Source organism: Rhamphochromis longiceps, linkage group LG7 (genome assembly GCF_057381845.1).
Source record: "Rhamphochromis longiceps isolate RC_006_pf linkage group LG7, R_longiceps_female_GT1.1, whole genome shotgun sequence".
In the NCBI taxonomy this organism is placed as follows: Eukaryota; Metazoa; Chordata; class Actinopteri; order Cichliformes; family Cichlidae; genus Rhamphochromis; species Rhamphochromis longiceps.
In genome coordinates this window covers 22,640,087-22,654,180 of record NC_140563.1, presented here as the reverse complement: position 1 = coordinate 22,654,180, position 14,094 = coordinate 22,640,087, and the positions used below count along the sequence as shown (strand labels likewise).

The following is a 14,094-nucleotide window of genomic DNA, read 5'->3' as shown; positions in this document are numbered from 1 at the left end:
ACCCCACACCATGTTTGTGCCATTCACGCTTTGAATCTCATCACTTTTCCAGTGATTTACTTATTTTTCAGCATTGTGTTGTTTGCAAATTTCTGGGACCTCAGGGCCACCTTTACTTCACCAATTTCTCATACGTATGAACTCATTTCTTTTTTTGTCCAATCATTTGTCAGGTTGTGAAACAAGCCAAACAGAAAAAAAGTTACAATGTAACAAATTTTATTGATTCAGAGCACCTAATGATCAATTTGCTCGGGACAGTCTGGCCACACAATGTTATTGTGACAAGCTGAGTGAGTCACAGAGGACAAAGTGTTATGCAGCAAATACAATCAGATAAACGCCCATCTTCACAATCAGCACTAAAAAGCTGCCATTTATGTGCAGGAATATAAGAAAATACAAGACAAAGACTTAAATATCAAATCCTAAAGTTGTAAGACAGTAAGACAAGAATTGCACCAGAACCTGACGCGTATCCATCATGCTTAACAAAACTTCTCAAAACACTTTGCAATATAAAGCTCTGCTTTTTTTGTGATATCCTTTTCTACTTTTTTCTAGAGTCACGACTGTGGTTTCTTCACACATAAAAACTGCTGAAAACAAAGGTAAAAAATAAATGGCAAACTTCACCAATAAGTTACATTACTAGGTCATTATATAAGGCATACAAAAACAACATTCCACACAGTAACGCGGAGCTTAAAATGAGAAAGTGTCAGTCAGTGCAACAGTTACACAATGTATAAAACCTTCTGAGGTACAAAGTTGTTCAACTCGACACCAAACATTTTACGTTGGCCTAACATCAAAATTCTAATTGGCCTAAATCAAAAATCACTGTTGCATTGCAACCAATCACAAGTTCTCATCCTAAAAGGAAATGAAACAGTCAGTGTTCAGGACCCTTTTGTTTTTTTCAAGGCACTGTCCAGGTAGGCCCGCATGTTCTCTCTGTGGGTCTGGGTGAAACAGTGGCCAATGACCTGCTCCAATTTATCAATTCGCCTCCGGAAGCGGTCACGGTCTCGTGCCATCTCTTCCCAGTGTCCTTTACGAGACGCCTGCCGCGCAAACGGCCAGGTCCGCAGGACATGGAGTTTGACAACAGGAGAAAATCGAACCTGAAATTCAGAAGAATTATATTATAGTTTATTGAACAATACTGGAAGTCATATGACGTTTAAGTGCTTGTATTTAGGGATCATAAACTCTAAATATCTAAAAGCTACATTTGAGTCAACTCTTTCCAACTCCAAGTACTGATTTTTCTAATATGACGTGACTTTGTCCAATCATAAGACCTTTGTGCTAACTTTGCAATACTGCTGCAACTCGATACACATGGAAGTCAGTCTCTCCTGACTCGCTGGTGTCACATGACTGGCTTAGTCATGACGACCAGTGTTGCTAAGCGAAAACAAACAACTCAGCTTAAGACACTCAGTCTGGAGGAAGGAATAAACAGTTATCTTTATCTCTGTTTCACACACACGCAGTACATGAGTCAGCAGTAGGCCCTCCTCTTCATGATATTAACATTCTAACTTTAAATATGAGATCACCTCCTCTTCTATATTTGTCTGGGTCAGGGATGGGCAACTCCAGACCTCGAGTGCAGGTGTCCTGCAGGTTTTAGATGCGTCCTCGATCCAACACAGCTGATTCAAATGGCTAAATGACCAAATCAACATGTCTTGAAGTTCTCCAGAGGCCTGGGAATGAACTAATCATTTGATTCAGGTCCGTTGACACAGGGTGATATCTAAAACCTACAGGACACTGGCACTCGAGGCCTTGAGTTGCCTACCCCTGGTTTGGGTCAATGAACTGAGTGTGATTTCTGACAATATGTTTACACACTCATTCAGTTTAATATATTTAGCCCACAGCTAAAAAACAATAATAAATACACCAAAACTTTTGTATTTGGGTTCCTTTAACATCTCCATGTGGAAAAAGTGAAAGAATAAAAAGAAATTATCAGACAATTACCTTCTTCTGGGTGGTGTCAGCCTTGCTTTCTTTCATCTCTGAAGTTGGTGTGGGTGTTTGTCCAGATCTTTTCCAGGGCACTAGTATAGTCTCTGGATGGGAGTGATGCTTTGTCTGTCTCTCTGGCAGCACAGGCTTCTGGGGTGCTTTTGCCCATTTCTTTGCTTTTGTGGATGAATTTGGTGTGTGGTGAACATTAAGAATATCTGAATCATCGTCTTGCAGGAGTGTTCGTTTTGGAGAGCTCTGAAGGGGTGCCTGGAAGTTCAAAGGGTGGTAAGGGTCATCCTTTAGGCAGAGAGATTTCCACAGTGATTCTTCATCCTCTTCGGATGAAGGGGGGATGGTGCTCTCCTTCTCCTCTGTGTCTGTGTCAGATTTTGGGGTTTCGCAATTAGATAACATGGTGGCTTGGGGAGCTGTGCTGCTGATTGTGCATGCAGTGAAACACATGGGATTGTAAGGGTCTTCAGGACTGCTGAAGAAGTCCCACAGCCTCTCACTTTCCTCCTTGTCGATGTCAGGGCTCGAACCATCCGAACTGGCCCAACTGCTCCAACTGCTTTCGCTGTCGGAGCGACAGACCCAGTTCTTTAGGCCCTGAGACCCCATCATTTCCTCACTGGCCTTGCTTACGGACATGAGGTCGGTGTCGCTACAGTCTTTTACTTCACTTTTTCTTTTGCCCATATCTGTGTTAGTTGAAATGCAGGCGGAGAAAAAGAAAGGGTTGTAAGGATCACTGGATTTTGACAGAGATTCCCAAAGTGCTTTACTTTCGTCACTCTCAAATTCTACTGTGTTCTGGTCTTCCTCACTGCTCCAGTGAGAGTTTCTATCTTCTTCTGATGTGTCCTGCTTGAAAGCTTTTTCCTTGGAAATATCCCATTTGAGGTCTTCCTCACTATTTTTTTGGCAGGTGTCGTTTGAACCCGAGTCCTCGCCGCTCGACACAAAGAAGTTCCAGTCGCCAGGGAAGCCCATTTTCCAGCCAGATTGGTGTCCCAGAAAGATGCCCTCTTCGTTGCCAGCTGTTCTGGACACAAACTCATCCACAAGCCCGCAACACAGGTCGTCAGCACGGAGACTGGACAGCAAGGCCTCAGCAGTGGATTTCCCAGCAAACGGGTCACCAACGTCTGCACAGAAGTTGGAGAGGGGATTTGAACCACCAACCATGTTGTCTCCCTCAAACAAAGAGGTGAAGAGGAATGATTCTGTTGGGTTTGTGGCTGTGGTCATGTGCTGGATATGCTGACCAGTCTCGTCTGTGATTCTCACGTGAACCTCAAACCTGAACATTTGGAAAACTGGAAGAAGAAAACAAAAAAAGCTTTTAAGTACAATAAAATGTAATCAAGTTAAATTTTCTGAAGAAATAATTATTCCATTCATGCTATGAGGCCAAGACAAGGTTTGTGTTTGTACTGCAGTTTTATGTATTATTTCAAAGAAGGTTTACTGAGTGTAACATACAAGTCCGTGTGTTGTACTTCAAGTGTTTTACAGGAAGTGTTACTGTGATGTCTAAACAATGTTCAAATGCTGAAAACGCACGTAAACATTGCGGAAGTTGGAAAAGAAACACCATCTACAAAAAATAAAAAATCGAGGAACTATTCAGACAGTAAAACACAGCATAGTGTCAGCCCCATAGAATATTAAGTTTGCTAAAAGGTATGTCGTTTAATGAGTTACTATATTAAAAAAACTAAACATATCTTACACCTACACAGTGGTCTTATAATTTCCAACATCAGTAAACACACCAAAGGTTAACCTTAGCAGCTATAAAGTGGGCGTAAGACGCAAGGAAAAAACTTTTGATTTCGTCTCACTCTTACCTGACAGGAAAGTGTAGTAAATGACTTGAACCAGCAACCGAAGCTGTTCCCACAGCACGGTGAGCATCTGTTTAGTCCACGGCAGAATAGCCATTCCTCCGCTGCCAAACCTTTCCATCGCCGTCCGCTCAGAGCTAGTCTGGGAACCAACAACCGTAGCCATTTTCACGTCTTTCTTCTCGAGTTTCGGCGACTGTGTTGAACACAACTCCTCACGTATTCTGGTATTCCTCGTCGAAAACCAAGAGATTTCGCGTATTCGTCGGTGACAGATATGCGTCGATGTTTTGTCGCTTCATTTTTCGGCAAGACTGTGCCATTTTTTGGTGTCCTTCGTCAAATGTTCTCATGTATTTTCTCCATGTTCTTCAGCTGTATTTTCGTCGTTGTAGTAGCAGGAGTTGAATGTCGCGAGGTTGCAACACTCCCGTTAATATAAACATACTGACGTCACGCTGCACCGTGATTGGACAGAGTAACTGTATTCGCTTAGATCCCTACTCGTCTGCTAACTCCTCCCACAGGTAACGTAACGTGTGACGCATAGAAAGTGCCCGTAATTTCCTCAGCTTCCTGGAAAACCCGGGTTTAAAAGTGAATTTAGATAATAACGAAAACTTGTAGAGTTTCCCAGAGATAAAAACAAAATGTATAGAGATTGCAGCATTTCATTCATGAATGGACTTTCACTTTCCTTGCGTGACACGTTTTTTGGTTGTTTTCCTATACAAACCTATGTATAAAAACAAAAGCCTATTGGTTAGCATAAAGTGATGCAGAGAAGAAATGTATTTTTGTTAGATTTTACTCTCACTTATTCCACCTTTTGTCCCAGGGAAGTGGAAAAAGAGTTAACTTTGGAATTAATATTGAAACATTAGGCGCAAATTATGTTTTAGAGTAGAAACATCTGATAAGTAGCAGTTGTGCTCAAAAGAGTTGTCACGCTGTTATAAACAGACAACACTGGAGTGCGCTAGCTCTTTATGTTTTGTGTTTACATCCACTGCCTACTGACCAATCAATACTCCAGAAAATAGCATCATCATTCCTAGAAGATCCCTTGGACCTCTGCAGGGAGAGAAGGAGGGAACGTCATTCATCGAATGCAGTTTAACTTTCCTTTTGTGACACTTTCTTGGTTGAATAATTTCTTTTTCAAACCCATGTACATAAACAAAAGCCTATTGTTTGGCATAATGTAATGCAGATATCAAAGCAGGGAGATCAGTGCATAAATGGCAATGTACTCAATCAATGTATTTTTGCTAAAGTGTACTTTCTATGTCATTTATCCCACATTTTTGTCTCCTTTGAAATGGAAGAAGAGTTAACTTTGGAATTAATCTGTGAACATTTAGACACTGCAAATTATATGTAACAGTAGACAGTTTCCCAGATGAGCTTCATATATACATATAGATGTTTAGACAAATTTAGTTCTCAATTTCTTCTACTTGTTGACTTCATATAAAATTGTGTATGTAAACTAAACCTATGTTTGAATTATGTTTTTTATATATCATCTTTACTCTCAAACCCTTATTCAGCACAGAGTTTGCAGCTGAGAAAATAAAAAATAAAAACTGTTGGGAGCAGGTTAGGTTTATAATAAGCAGCGCACGCTGATTGATCCTTTTATTCACAGCATGTTTTAAAGTGGACATGAAACACTACATGTAGGGGAGACCGGGGATAGTTGTAACATTTTTGACATTTCTGTCTGTAAATTGAAGCTCTTTTAAATTATGTTATTTGTATGTCTATGGGGATATATTCTGTGTGGGTCTTTAGTGCTAATGTTTTAGCCGTTGGCTGTAATGTTAGCTAGTCTGGGTCAGTTGTAACAGCAACAGTCTGGGTCAGTTGTAACAATGCAAATGTTACAAGTTGCCACACTATTACTTTAACTTATATTAAATCACTGGTCGCATTTGTATATGCAGTTAATGGTAAATGGCCTGTATTTATATAGCGCTTTTCTAGTCCCTAAGGACCCCAAAGCGCTTTACATATCCAGTCATCCACCCATTCACGCACACATTCACACACTGGTGATGGTAAGCTACATTGTAGCCACAGCCACCCTGGGCGCACTGACAGAGGCGAGGCTGCCGGACACTGGCGCCACCAGGCCCTCTGACCACCACCAGTAGGCAACGGGTGAGTGTCTTGCCCAAGGACACAACGACCGAGGCTGTCCAAGCTGGGGCTCGAACCGGCAACCTTCCGATTACAAGGCGAACTCCCAACTCTTGAGCCACGATCGCCATTGGCCATTGGCAACACAATTCCTCCACTGTTTGTGTTCCCACACATACATTATGCAGACCACTGTGTCAGAGATGGACCAGTAGGAAGTGGAAATAAGTCAGGATGGGTGCAAGAAACAGATTTCCTCATCTTTCTGAAGCACTTTGCAAACCACACCAAGGTAAGCCATGATAAAAAGTAATGGAATTGCCATGCTGGTGAACAACTACATTTTTTTCAGCTTCATTGTTATGTTCAAAATTGGTGCAAGAGTTGTAGGTTATAATGCCCACTGAGCCAATGAGGCCAAACTCAAGGAAGACCAACCAAAATGAATGAAATATTCAGTTGCAGAAAATTCCATAATTTGTCTTTTTTGGGGGGTTGGAATATGTTCAAAAGCTAGATTTCTGCATTCTGTCACACACACACACACAGCTACATAAATGGCTCTAAGTGCATTCATGTGTTGAATAAACAAAGATTACATGTTAATGTTTTGTTAGTACCCTTATTTCATTGTGTTACATTTCACCCCAGGATATGTTACAACTAACCCAGACTATGGGGTTAATTGTAACATTTCACTCTTCGTGTTTGAGGCCATACCATGCAATGGGTAATTGTGCTGCAGAGAAAATAGCTGCACTATTTAATAGCAGAGACATGTAAATACTTTGCATTACATTTTGAATCCACTACCTTAAGTTTGATGAGTTTAACTGCAAAGCAGATAATGCTATTACAAATTGAAATAAAGTAGAAAAACTTACTTTTTGGCATATAAATTACTTTTTTTCGTGTTAAATTGTCTGTGTTTGACAAAATATGCTGATTTTTCACATGTGATAGCAGAACTGAGTTGGGCATGCACAGGATGAGTCACATCATTTGAAACTTAGCCCTGATTGGAGAAATTGGAAGTGTTACAACTGACCCACGTTACAACTATCCCCGGTCTCCCCTAATAATTATTTTATAGAAGAAAGCTGCAGCGCTAATTTCAAACAGATGAACACTTTGAATATGAGACAGGATAATACCACAAAAACCCAGCATTTATTACTGGCTGAGCCTAATTAAACTGATGTTATGCTTAGATGTCAACAAATGCATCGGTGGAGGTTCTCCATCCTTTCTTTGAGTCAGACCAGTGATCGACATTCAGTTTGAAACCACAAATGGGGTTGGGTAGGTTAATTCAGCAGCAAAATTACTACTCCTTCTGCTTACCTATCCATTTTGATCAAATTTGGTTAAATTATACACACTAAATCTGTAAAACCAAATACTTATTTAATTCTGATTACAACAGCTTAATATTTCAAAACCGGAGGTTTCTTCCTGTTAAAAGGGAGGTTTTCCTCCCAAGTATTGCCCCACTAAGTGCTTGGTCATAGGGAATCGTCTGCTTGTTGGGATGGCCAATACTTCAGAGCAGCCATTGCCAAAGAATACTGCAGTCCACTTGAAAAAAATAAAAAAACAAAAAAACCCTGAGGCCCACCGAATCTTAAATCTTCACTCTGATCAAAATACAAGATAAAGTGATGAATTTCCTTGAGAATTTAATTAGAAAAACATCAACATCATAGGCTGTTGGTTATAAATTGTTAAAGCAACCCAATCATATGCTAAGTGATAAGAGCAATGTGTGACCCACTAGCCAATGGGACACAAAAGTAAATTTAACTTAAAGTAACATCCTCCTATTAACAGTTTTAATTCACTTTTATATAAATCAATGAATGTATATAAATATGAAATTGTACATACTTGTAATTTCAAACTGCAGATTTGCACCTCACACTTTGGGAGCCCCTGCTATAAGGGGAACCCCCCAACCCTGAAAAAACCCTATATGATTTTGAACTTGGGCACAACTTGGGTGTAGGCCCAGTAAGTAATCACTGTGTTCAAGTTTCACTGTTATAAGAGGAGCAGCAATGTGGATTATGGAGGGATCAATGGGCGGACATCTTACCATTGCATAGCTTCATCAGTCTTTGCTACATCACGTTAACACAGACAATTTAAATACAACTTACTGTCTTATGTCACGATGAATAAACCAATATGAACTAAATGTTGTTTGTAATTCTTAAAAAATACATGCAAAGGCCTTTGACACATGGCCTGAGGAAATTCAATGTCACTTCTAGAATCAAGTCTTTTAGTATCTTCCACATATCCCGCTTTGCACACTGATGCTACAAATAGAATGAAACCTCAATACTTCAACTGTTTTGCTCTAACCGCTGGGTAAATTTTAATAGTTAAAATTATATAGTTACATCTTCGATTATTTAGTACTTCATTTTTGTTTAAAGACAAGCTTTAAAAAGAGATCCTGAAATTCCTCATAAAATGCTGTGAATGCAAACTACTCTTCGTGTATTCAGCTGCTAGTTAGAAGGAGCTGTATGCCGGCCTGTTTTCAATGGTACCCTGTGAAGTACCTATGATCTCAAAGAGGACCCAAAAACAGCACTGTTGGTATAGATAGTATTGCGAATGAGTATCTAATTCAAAAGTAATTTTCTTAGTAACGATTACCTTCCGAATATTGATTTTTTTGTGACAACCCTGAAGGGATCCTACCTTCCCAAACACAAACATGAGCACGTCGGCAGTGTTTCAGGTAGGTCTCAAAATTTGTGGCCATCTGAACTTATAAAAGTCTAATAAAAATAGTGCTTACGGTGTTCCTTTCTTCAGTTTAAATTCCCCACAATCAAATTAGGACATACTGGTTAGTAAAATGTGCAAAGACCCAAATAACTTCTCTAAAATCAGTCTGATCCAGGGTGGAATTTGGCCTTTGCTTAAAGAAAAGCTACTCCACTTTATATTACATTAAATAAACAGAAGCAGCCACTGTGGGGAAAAACATTACATTTACAGAAAATTAGAATATTAACCTTTGGTTTAAGTTAGTGAGCTGATAACCAGCTTTATGTGACCTTTTATCCTGATGTTGGTAAGTGATGATGAAAAGTGCCCTGGGTATGTTGAACTTTCCCTGTAGTATAGGGCCCTGCTCTCAATGGGCATGTATTGCTGCATTTGTTTTCCCCTAGGTGGTAGAGCAGGTCACCTACTATTCGGAAGGTTGGTGGCTAGACCAGTCTGTGTGCTAAATATCAGTGGGCAAGAGTCTAACCCCAAGTTGCTCTTCCATGAATCAACTGGAGTATGAATGCGTGTGTGTGTTACAAAGCACTTATGTAGAAAGAGCATTAAAAAAAAACAAAACATTGCTCGTGTGAATGAGGCAAGTTGTGTAAAGCGCTTTGAGCGCTCAGAGTAGAAAAGCACTGTAAAAGTACCGGTCCATTTAAATGTATTCTTTTTTGTATTCGGTGTTTGGCCTGTATTTCAAGTGCATCTCTAAATCTTAACATACACACAAAAAGACAAACAAACAACTCCCAATTTAAACGGTTTTATTAATCCAAAAGTGTAGAATTTATGCCACCAGAGCAGAAGCTGTAGAGGACTCACTGTAAACAGAAAGGGGAAAAAAACATTAGTAAACAAAAACCTTTGACTTAAAAACAAAAACCCATTAAATCTTCATATATATTTTTTTAGGGGAACAAGTATAACCATCTCTTTCCTATTACTCACTCATGATTTTTACTTTGTTGTAATTATTTCTTTATATTCAAAATTAAGTTCATGTTGGCCACATAAATTACAACCTGCTTAAAACGCCACATGTGCAAACCTACAAAACTACAGCTGAATAAAAAGGACCAAGTTGTCTTTTTAGAACATCAATGTGTCCATCCACACTAAACCACACATGTACACAAATAGTTTCACTGTGTGAAGGGGACTGGCAGAGACTGCACCAAGTAGCTGCTCTGCTAATTTACCTCCAGTTTTTCTCTAGCACAACAGAAATATCAATACTCCTAATAAACAATGAGGAGCATGACAATGAATTGTGCACTTCCATGTATACACTTAGTGAACATTACAATACAGTTAAACGATTAGTGTTGTAATAAAAACTACCATTTGTGACAATTTTTTTTTGATAACAAACAGGTAACCGACATGCAAAAATTTAATTTTCCGATCCAAATAACAAGAAAAGCATCTCCAAAGCATCACAGATACATACTACTTCCAGTTGGGGGCCAGTACTCTCTTGGTCTTGTAGTAACGGGCCAGCCTGTGGATCCTGCTCTCAATGAGAATCAGGCGGAACTTGGCATCCTTGTCCTGCAAATATAACAACAACGTGTTGCATTCAATTCCCATTATATTTCAAATTGCTTGCATTCCAAAGAATAAAAATCCTTTAAACTGTTGATGACAACATCAAAATTACATTTTTAATTTTACATGGAAAACAAACTTATCTTCCAAGTTATGCTATAGGATCTTGTTCCAGGTCATTGGCCTAGCTTTGCTGTACCTTTCTGTTTCTCTCCAGGTGCTTCCTGACCGCCACAGCCTTCTTGATGAGGTGGTACAGATCCTCTGGCAGGTCAGGGGCCAGACCCTTGGACTTGAGGATCCTCAGAATTTTGTTGCCAGTGACAAAACGTACTTGGGCAACACCGTGGGAGTCCCTCAGAATAACACCTAGAAAGGTTTATAGACATGATAAAACTGAAACAGGCATGGGATTTTGCCAACAAATTAAGTTTTGCATAAATCTGCCAAAACAGTCTTAAAACAGATTTAAAAAATTCCAGAGAAATGAAGACTGCATATTGATTCAAAAGCAAAACTAAAAAATTTTCAAAGTGAGTAAATTGTGTTTCCTGGATTTATGTAACACAAGTGGCATCTGGCTAATGTAATTTTCCTAAACAGAGAAAGAGTTGAAGTTTTCTCTGAATGGCATCACATTTTTTTGTCACTGATGACAAGTCATTTTATTCAATGATTGTTTGCACAGTAAGATAAGTTGGCAATAATCTTTGTAGGACTTTTCCAAACGTTTTGATTTGACATGAGTTTCTGTGGACCCTTGAGGCCTGTAGCTATCAGTCAATAGGAAAATGTATACCTGCTCCATCTCGTCTTTACTTTACTCACAATACAGACAATCTATCCTAATTTGTAAATATCAGAGAAAACAACATACACTTCTTATTAGGGCTGCTCGATTATGGCAAAAATGATAATCACGATTATTTTCACTGAAATTGAGATCACGATTATTTGACGATATTTATTTAACCCTTTAAGACCTACCATAGAACCAAGTCCACCAGAGCTTATATTATTTTTTTTACATGCTGTAGTGCCATTTGTGGGAGCATTTCAAGTTGCTATACATCAATACAACTGTTATAGCCCATATTTTAATAATATGTATGCATTAAGTCCATAGTAATTACATAAATTGCAAAAAAGTGCAATAAACTACAAAAAAAATTGAAAATCGCTTTTGTTTTGTTTACATATATTTCTACTTGGAGAAATTTAAGAGGTTTATCCCTCAAAACTTTAAATACAATAAAGTTGCAAAAAATAGTTTACAACAACAGGAAATTTATTTTGAGTGTCTTCATAGTTTTATTTTGGAGATACAGTTTTTATATACTGCAGGAAAAACAAAAAACAATCCTATGATGCAAATTTGCAAAGAAAACAGCATGTGCATCATTTCACTGTGGGAAGTGTTACGAACAGCTGATGGATCGGCAAAGCGTGTTTCTGGAATATTATGTTTTTGTTCCTGCAAGCGCTTTTTATGCAATTTTTGCAAAGCTATATGTGGAAGGAAACCGTGACCGAGGACAAGCTGATGGCATCAGATGTAAGTACAACTCCTCCGGTTTCATATGCAAAACAAATTATTGCGCTAGCTTACACGGTTCAGGTTCTACAGGGATTTAAAAATAGTTACACAACACGGAGCGTGCTGCTCTGACCGGATTTAAAGGGTTAACAATGACTTTAAAAAATAATATAACATAGTGTGCAACACCACTGAAGTTTTTTTACCTCTCTTTTCAACCAACAGCAGTCACTCTCCTCTCCAAATAACTCCTGCTTAGCTTTCCGAGCTTCCCTCGGGTCCTCTTAATCAGCGGTCTCCAACCTTTTTTGCGCCACGGACGGTTTATGCCCGACAATATTTTCACGGACCGGCCTTTAAGGTGTCGCGGATAAATGAGGGAGGGGCTAATAATCGGCTCAGTCATTTTTAATGATCGTTGAAAGCCCAGATCGTAATCGTGATTAAAATTCGATTAATTGAGCAGCCCTACTTCTTATTGTATTATAATGGCTTAGAATGACAGTGTAAAAACTTAAGACTAGACAGTGTGTAATACATCTGGTTTACATTGCACTGAAGCTCAGAGGACAAAGAACAACAAGAACATGATAACAGCAACCCCAACGTTTACAATTATGAGAAATTCTGAATTAAAAATTACTGCAGAAATTTAGCATAATGGTATCAACATCATGGTCAGCCAAATATCTGGAAGGGCATCTAGCACAAGTAATGTGCAGCCAAACGTTTTTAAACTGCTCAGCAATATCTGAGTCTGCCAAAAGTTGTGAACTGAACTGTGGTGATCTTCAATTATTATAGTCATGTCATGTAATTAATCTCAACATCTGCATGTTGCAGGGAAGAAAACCTAAACTAGCACTTACCAATCTGGGAAGGAGTCAGACCCTTCTTGGCCAGCTTGAAGATCTGCTCTTTGACATCATCAGATGTGAGCTTCAGCCACTACAAAAATGGGGGACGGTATTAAAATAAAGGACGCGTGTTCAAAAAATGTGCAATAATCACTTCGCTTTAGCGAAATATAATGAATGTGTACTCACAGTGGGAACACTGCGCCTGTAAGGCAGAGCTGACTGGGACAAGCCCTTTCTGTAAGCGAGAAACAAAATCCCGTTAGTAGTGAGAACTTGACAGTTTGGTCAGAACAACGCAAAAACTATCGTCAAGTCAACAGGGGAAAAAACGTTAGGCCGGGTTATGCTCGCTTCATACTAGTGCTGGCTTACCGATCATGAATCTTAACTAAATGATCAGTTCACAGTAAATTAACTTTATCAGTAAGAAGAAACACGCGTGACTTAAACTTTGCAAGTTATACATTTATATGCAACATGATGTACAACTCGGGGAGTTAAAATCGTTTCGATGCGCAAATGTGCTAACTTGGCTACCACAAGCTAGCTAAAGGAGGATGTCGACTGACTGTGTGCATGTAAGTCAATTTCTCACTTTTAGGTTGAATCCCAGATTTCATTTTTGACCCCAGTCAGCCACAACATGTTTAGAAACTATCTCCTGCAAACAAAACCAGTCTACAGAAGGAAAATACCAACTTTAAAAGACAAAAAGAGAGCTCACCCGGGAGCGTGCATGCGACCCATGATGGCGGTAGAGGAAGAGAGGCCGCACACGCGACAGAAAATGGTATTTTGCGCCTGCGTCGGAAATGACGCAATGACGTAACCGGAGTTTTGTTGACGCTACCTGACGTCAACAAAACTACCCTAGCTCAGCTTTTTAGTATCTCCCTCATTCTTCTTCAGTCTGACTGAATACTTGAGTTTGTAATAGCTGAACAACGATACCTTGTAAAGGACGCTAATTTTTATCACACTGAAACCGCTTTAGTTAGCGCCATTTTTTCTCAATTGAAGAAACTGGCCACTGACATGTGAGCGGAATTTGTGGGACACCAAGCTCAATATACATTGTGGAGGTAAACACAGACAGTGGTCCACCGCAACATACGATTTTTTCGTAAAATAGCTTCTCTTCATATCTGCAGAAATTAAGGTATTTCTCATCCAGCTGTAGTGTTATGTAGTACTGTGCAAAAATAAAACGGGAAATGGGAGCAGTAATTTAATGAAACGAGGGAACACACATGGAAATCCAGAATATAAGGCTGAAATAGAGTCTGTACAATTTCAAAGAGTATTTGTTGATCACCTCTATTCTTCACGGCAGCCTGAACTCTTGAGCAAGCTTTCTTGTAAATTCAAATAT

The 14,094-nt window shown here is 39.2% G+C and overlaps 2 protein-coding genes and 1 non-coding gene across 3 annotated transcripts; all 3 read right to left on the bottom strand.

Annotated features, from left to right (window-relative positions):
* Nucleotides 1–441: 441 nt before the first annotated feature.
* On the bottom strand, nt 442–4,573 carry LOC146665301 (uncharacterized). Its single transcript, XM_085412897.1, has 3 exons — nt 3,843–4,573; nt 1,999–3,308; nt 442–1,127 (listed from the first exon to the last, which is right to left on the bottom strand). The coding sequence occupies exons 1-3, from the start codon at nt 4,003–4,005 to the stop codon at nt 903–905; spliced, it is 1,698 nt and encodes a 565-aa protein (XP_085269023.1). The 5' UTR covers nt 4,006–4,573; the 3' UTR covers nt 442–902.
* A 4,951-nt stretch (nt 4,574–9,524) lies between these two features.
* rps13 (ribosomal protein S13) lies at nt 9,525–13,554 on the bottom strand. Its single transcript, XM_085412896.1, has 6 exons — nt 13,447–13,554; nt 12,909–12,957; nt 12,732–12,810; nt 10,525–10,694; nt 10,228–10,328; nt 9,525–9,598 (listed from the first exon to the last, which is right to left on the bottom strand). The coding sequence occupies exons 1-6, from the start codon at nt 13,467–13,469 to the stop codon at nt 9,565–9,567; spliced, it is 456 nt and encodes a 151-aa protein (XP_085269022.1). The 5' UTR covers nt 13,470–13,554; the 3' UTR covers nt 9,525–9,564.
* LOC146665300 (small nucleolar RNA SNORA19) lies at nt 9,921–10,053 on the bottom strand. The gene has a single exon (XR_014912880.1). It is a non-coding gene; the product is annotated as a small nucleolar RNA SNORA19 (small nucleolar RNA).
* Nucleotides 13,555–14,094: the final 540 nt, after the last annotated feature.

What these genes read in the sequence shown, in the direction of transcription:
- rps13 (XM_085412896.1), bottom strand. Translation starts at nt 13,469, where the DNA reads ATGGGTCGCATGCACGCTCCCGG. An exon ending in GGTCGCATGCACGCTCCCGG is followed by an intron (nt 12,958 to 13,446) that starts GTGAGCTCTCTT and finishes TCTCGCTTACAG; the next exon opens with AAAGGGCTTGTCCCAGTCAG. An exon ending in ACAGGCGCAGTGTTCCCACT is followed by an intron (nt 12,811 to 12,908) that starts GTGAGTACACAT and finishes CCATTTTTGTAG; the next exon opens with TGGCTGAAGCTCACATCTGA.
- LOC146665301 (XM_085412897.1), bottom strand. Translation starts at nt 4,005, where the DNA reads ATGGCTACGGTTGTTGGTTCCCAGACTAGCTCTGAGCGGACGGCGATG. An exon ending in TTACTACACTTTCCTGTCAG is followed by an intron (nt 3,309 to 3,842) that starts GTAAGAGTGAGA and finishes TTCTTCTTCCAG; the next exon opens with TTTTCCAAATGTTCAGGTTT. An exon ending in CTGACACCACCCAGAAGAAG is followed by an intron (nt 1,128 to 1,998) that starts GTAATTGTCTGA and finishes TCTGAATTTCAG; the next exon opens with GTTCGATTTTCTCCTGTTGT.